The sequence below is a fragment of the Sminthopsis crassicaudata genome, chromosome 1, assembly GCF_048593235.1.
Source record: "Sminthopsis crassicaudata isolate SCR6 chromosome 1, ASM4859323v1, whole genome shotgun sequence".
NCBI lineage: Eukaryota > Metazoa > Chordata > Mammalia > Dasyuromorphia > Dasyuridae > Sminthopsis > Sminthopsis crassicaudata.
In genome coordinates this window covers 375,725,437-375,731,479 of record NC_133617.1, presented here as the reverse complement: position 1 = coordinate 375,731,479, position 6,043 = coordinate 375,725,437, and the positions used below count along the sequence as shown (strand labels likewise).

The 6,043-nt window shown below is 44.5% G+C and overlaps 1 protein-coding gene across 1 annotated transcript; it reads left to right on the top strand.

The window, feature by feature from the left end:
• Positions 1 to 533: 533 nt before the first annotated feature.
• LOC141550029 (uncharacterized) lies at positions 534 to 3,069 on the top strand. Its single transcript, XM_074280203.1, has 2 exons — positions 534 to 1,830; positions 1,985 to 3,069. The coding sequence occupies exons 1-2, from the start codon at positions 534 to 536 to the stop codon at positions 2,065 to 2,067; spliced, it is 1,380 nt and encodes a 459-aa protein (XP_074136304.1). The 3' UTR covers positions 2,068 to 3,069.
• The last annotated feature ends 2,974 nt before the right edge of the window (positions 3,070 to 6,043 follow it).

Genomic DNA, 6,043 nt, shown 5'->3' with positions numbered 1-6,043 from the left:
ACTAAGATGGGAGATCTATGTTTTTTTCTCAAATTTTATGGAAATCTTTTACAAAATTTTAAATGTACTTTGTTAATTGTGGGTGAGAATCAAGGAAAGAACCTGGACAGCAAACATTTTTAAAAACAAATAAGAATATTTTGAATGGAAATTGGGCAAAATATTAAATAAATTTAATAAAAAGAAAAAAATGCATTCACTTTTGAACTTTGGGACTTACAAGAGTAATTAATTTTACACTTCAATTAGTAAAACTAGACTGAATGGGAATGTGAGAAACAGTGCAGAGAATTTAAAAGCCAAGAGGGAAGAATAAGTAGAGGCCACAGTCAATAAACATTCCTTATCTACTGTGCACTAAGCTCCATAGTAAGCACTGGGTATATATAAAGAAAGGCTCAAAGTGGGTCCTGGCCTGGAGGAACTTCCAGTCTAAGGAGGTGACTCCACACAAACAACTCTGTTCAAATAATGGGGTTGCCACAAAAATTGGAAGTAAGGAAATTGTCTCTTGGGCTTCCTCCAAGTATGCCATGAAGAAGAGCATGTTGCTAAGGGTCCAGTTGCCCTCCAAAGACCAGGAATCACCCTTGGGAGATCATAATCCCTGTGCTGCTGCAATCTTTCCCACTCACAATCTCTTTCCTGATTCCTTCCCCTTTGCTCATATGGTCCCTCCTTCATTCACAGACTTGAGCCAGGACGAGAAAAAGAGCATACTCAAGAGGGCAAAATCGCTGTTATTCCGAGGTCCCCCTCACCGCCGTGCACCCTCATCCAAAAAAAATGGGCAAGAGCCGGACCTAGAGGGCCAGGACGACAGTATTCCTGCCACATCAAAAATGGAGGGAAAGGACATTGTGGCCACAACCTCGTTTAGTTCGAGGTTCACCTTTCCTCCTATACCCACCCCTCCTGGTTCTCCCAAGAGGCTTCCAAAAGCCACCCGGGCCTGTCCTGGACAAGCAGCAGGTGCAATTCCAAAGAGGAAATCCAAAGTGTATTCGATGCTGGCTACAGAATGTGAGAACACATCTTCTGAAACTGAGCCCGAACTCTCCTCAGAAGATGATGCTCCACAGCAAGAAGAGAACTCAGTGTGGGCCACCAAAGTCCTCGGTGCTCCTTGGAATAGAATAGGCAAAGAATGCCCGGAGCTTCCCACTGAATCCAAGAACTCTCCTGGAGCTCTCTCCCAATCTTCCTTCCAGTGGGCACAGGGAGATGGGCCTCTTCCCCAAGAAGACAGCACGGCCTGTCTCATCCAAGGGGTGAGTGTACTTCTTTGGAAGAGGACCAATAAAGTAGGCCTGGCTCCTCCCACTGAGTCTGAGACAACCCCCAGAGATCTCTGCAAACTGTCCTTCAGTTGCGGGCAGGGAAAAAGCCCTCCACCTCGACAAGTCAGCCCAGCCGGTACTTTGAAAGAAGTTAGAGCTCCTCGGAGGGGGGACAACAAAATAAGCCCAGCACGTCCTAAGGACCCCATGGTATCCTCCAGCGTTCTCTTGGAACCCTCCTTCAACTGGGCGCAGGGAGAAGGTCACTCATCTCAGGAAACCAGCCCAGTCTGGGGCATCCAAGGAGTTAGTGTTCTTAAGAAGTGCAAGATAGGACCTCTTTCGCTTGCCACGGAGTCAAAGACAGCCCCCAGAGCTCCCTCGGAAGCCTCCTGCAGTTGGGCCCAAGGACAATGTCAGCCACCCCAAGAAGCTGGCCCAGCATTTATTTCCAGACCCTGTCGTCTATGGAGAAAGATGAGTAAAGCATCCTCGGCTCTGCCAACTGACTCAAAGACAGCCCCCAGACTTCCCCCGGAACCCTCCTGCAGTTGGGGCCAAGGACAATGTCAGCCACCCCAAGAAGCTGGCCCGGCATTTATTTCCAGACCCTGTCGTCTATGGAGAAAGATGAGTAAAGCAACCTCGGCTCTGCCCACTGAGCCAAAGACAGCCCCCAGACTTCCCCCGGAACCCTCCTGCAGTTGGGCCCAAGGACAATGTCAGCCACCCCAAGAAGCTGGCCCAGCATTTATTTCCAGACCCTGTCGTCTATGGAGAAAGATGAGTAAAGCATCCTCGGCTCTGCCAACTGACTCAAAGACAGCCCCCAGACTTCCCTTGGAAGCCTCCTGCAGTTGGGCCCAGGGACAATGTCATCCAGCACCCCAAGAACCCTGCCCAGCATCCACTTCCAAAGCCCAAAGTCTTTGCAAAAAGGCTGGCAAATTAACCTTGACCTCCCAAGCAAACCCTTCTCCAACTACAGAGCCCAAGCATTCTAGGGAGCACAAAAGTCAATTTTGGTCCTTTTTAAAATATTTCCGCCCTGCCAGAAACTAGGAAGGTCTTCTGAGCTCTCCCGATTTCCCGCCACAAATGGAACAAATTCGTAACTTAGGGACATTAAAATCAAAGACAGCATCACAGGGAGTCCTTCATACACAACTCAAAGGACTGTGAACAAAATCATCAGGCTACGGATGAAGCTCTCTAATGTGGCAACACTTCAGACAAAATCCACAGAAATAACAAATGGGACTCCCTGCCAAGCTCCAGCCTCAACAGGAACCACAGACATTTTCATCTCCTAGACTCTCTTTTCAACTTGGGTCTGAGTCCTGGAGGCCTAAGTGAAGCTGGGCTACCTAAGATGGCAGCCAGGTCCAGCTGTGCCACTGAGAACCTGAGAAGGTGGCCCTGGTGAGGATCCAGCTCCTGGCGGGTGCGGAGACAATGGATCTGGGATGCTGCTGGTAGTTGCAGGCGAGGGGAGCTCTTGCTTTGGGGCTGCTGGTCAGAATCTCGGGAGTTCCTGGGCACAGGGCAACACTGAAGGGAAGCTTTAGGAACATTCTCACCACACATCAATTAAAGGAGCTTAGAGCTCATTCCTCCTTTTAAAACGCGCACCTGCAAAGAACCATCCCACCACTGAAATATATGATGGGAAAGGGGAAGACAAGGCATCATCTTCAGAAGAGGACATTTAAGGAAAAGAAAAGCTTTTACCCCAAAGACTAATGTGCAATTCCTGCACAACCAAAGAAAATATGTACAACTCAAAAAAGGACTTAAAAATCAAATGAAATGGAGAACAATGTAACCTAAAAAATTCCTTCCAAGAAAAACTAAAAGCATATAGAAAAAAAAAAAAAGGAAACCAACCTGCAAAGGAGGAAAGGAATCTCAAGATGGAAATAAATCTTTGAAAAATAAAGATTAGCAAACCATAGAAGGGAAGAATAACCAAGACATTTCAGTAGAGATTGTAAATATTGAAAACAAATTGAACAATGTGAAATATAACTTAAAAGACAGATCTGGAGGATAGATTAGCAACAGAAAATTGATAAAAATGGACTACCTGAACATTTTGACCAAAAAGAGAACCTTAACACAGTAATGAAAGAGATAATTTGGCAATATTGTCCTGGAATGATAGGGCATGAGGAGAAAATGTCCAAATAGGTAAAAAAATCCTCCAATACCATCTCATGAAATCCATTGTGGAAAACACTCAGAATATTAATGCTAAATTTAGAAACCCATAACACAAAGGGAAAATTTTTGAAGAAACAAAAAAAAATTCATATAAGTGGGAACCACAGTTGGAATTGAACAAGACACATCAGCAGTTCCAGTAAAAGACTGAAAAGGTATCTCCTGAGTTCTGATTCTGAGAGGAGAGGGTGGAGAGAGGGCCAGTAGAAAGGAGAAAAAGGGACAGCATGGAGCATGGAGCAAGACCAACTTAGGGAAGGAAGGAAGACCAAAAGAGGGAAAAAAATTGAGATAGAAGGGGAGGAGGCAAAGGAGAGAAAGAAGAGGGAAGAAGAGAGAGTTTACTTTGGAAAAATTTCATATAGTATATTTAAAAATTATTTTTAATCTTGAAATGAGTATTTTTCCAAATGTAGAGAATTCAACATTCCATTTTGTCAATATGTGTGATCCCAGTGTTTCTCCTTCCCTCCTTTAACCCCATTCTTCCCAAGACAGCAAGCAATCTAAGTGAAATAATTACAACTCTTATGTACTAAACCACATTTCTCAGATTGTGGAAGACAAAAATCTAATTCTGGGGCAAAAAACCAGAACAAAGGAAAAAAAATAGGAATCTGTGGGACCCCCTGACTCAGATGGGCTACTCTGAAGGCATCTCCAGATGCAAACAAAGCATGGATTCTATGCAAGGAGACGTCCCAGCACATAAAGGGAACAGCCCGGCATGGCATGAGGCCCCAGGCCAGAAAGAGGAGTCGGATTAAACAGGAAAAGATTTGGGTTCAGTGAATGGATAGAACCACTGACCAATGACCAGTAATGTCTCTTTCCTAGAACTCATGGGACTTCCTGAAACTTAGGCCTAAGGTCTGACCTTTTCTGCCCTATAATCCTCTGAGAATAAGAGTCATGTGATGTCCTGAAACTTGGGCCTAAAGTCCTAGAGCCTCTGAGAAACCTTCCCCTGATCCCATTCAGTCTCTTTATTTCCTTCCTGCCTTTGAGGATCTTATATTTTATTGGGAGATTTGCAATATGTACATAGATAAGTGAATACAATCATTGATGGAAAGAGAATCTCTAAAAAGGGCAAGGGGAAGAGGAGAGAGAAATATCTATATCATGAAAATTGCATTTCTCTGGGATTAACAGTTCAAACCCCAGGTCAACCATCCTGGGTTATTGAAGATAGCTGGGGGACTTCCGGCCAAGATGGCGGCGTGGAGGCAGACAGCTGCTTGAGCTCTGCGTTTTCTCTCAGAACTTACTTCATGACAAGCCTCGGAGTTAATGCTTGACCGAGAAAGAAACCCACAAATAATCACCAACAGAAGACATCCTTGAAATTCGCCAGAGAAGATCTGTGTTTGCTCCGGGGAGGGTCAAACAGACTGGGCACAGACTGAGGGCAGGCAAGCCAGAGAGGCACAGGCAGCTCACACAACCCCAGGGTGGATACTCTTATCTTGGCAGCAAGCCAGGAGAGTGGAGAGGGTGTAAACACCAGAGGTGAAGATTAAAACCCTGTAAAGCCAGCATCTCTCAGAACCCGGCCACCCCCAACCCCCACCTGGACTGACTCAGCGCATTCTCAGAGCCTCAGAGCCCAGACTCAGCACAGCCATGGATGTTCTGTTAGTGGCTCTCTGCTGCCCTCCATCCCCAGTCTGTAGACGAAGCCCATTAATACCATCCAGCCCCATCCCCAACCAATTGTTGGGGACCAATTGTTTCTCTTGTCAATTTGTTTTCTTCGATTCCCGCTCTGACAAAATGAACAAAAAATTCAAAAGGGCTCCAACCATTGACAGCTGCTGTATATGGAGAGAGCAGACTTCAAACACTGAGGAGACTAAAAGCAGATTGTCCCCAGAGGAATCCCCTAAGGGGGATATGAGCTGCTTCTCAATACAAAAGAATCTCATAGAGGAAATCCAAAAGGCTCTCACAAGAGAGAAGAGAAATGGGAAGCTTGGCAAGAGAGCCTGGAGAAGTCATCCCAAGCATTTAAAGACAGAGTGGATAAAGAAATCAAATCATGGAGAAACAAAATTAGTGAATTGGAAAAGGTAAACAACTCCAAGGAAAACAGGATTAGTGAGCTGGAAAAGGTAAACAACTCCAAGGAAAACAGGACTAGTGAGCTACAAAAAGAAAACAGCTCTCTAAAAAATAAAATGGATAAAATGGAAAAAAAATTCCATAGAAGAAAAAAACTCAATTGGACAATTACAAAAAGATATAAAAAAGTGAGTGAAGAAAATACATCATTGAAAATTAGACTCGAACAAGTAGAAATGAATGACTCAAGGAGAAACCAGGAGGTAGTCAAGCAAACCCAGAGAAATGAAACAATTGAAAAGAATGTCAAGTACCTTATTAGAAGAAAACAGACCTGGAAAACAGATCCAGGAGAGACAATTTGAGAATAATCGGACTCCCTGAAAAATATGAGGAAAAAAAGAGCTTGGACACTATTTTCGAGGAAATTATTAAAGAGAACTGCCCAGATGTTTTGGAAACAGAGGGTAAAATAG

What these genes read in the sequence shown, in the direction of transcription:
- LOC141550029 (XM_074280203.1), top strand. Translation starts at nt 534, where the DNA reads ATGAAGAAGAGCATGTTGCTAAGGGTCCAGTTGCCCTCCAAAGACCAG. An exon ending in TCCCCCGGAACCCTCCTGCA is followed by an intron (nt 1,831 to 1,984) that starts GTTGGGGCCAAG and finishes ACCCTCCTGCAG; the next exon opens with TTGGGCCCAAGGACAATGTC.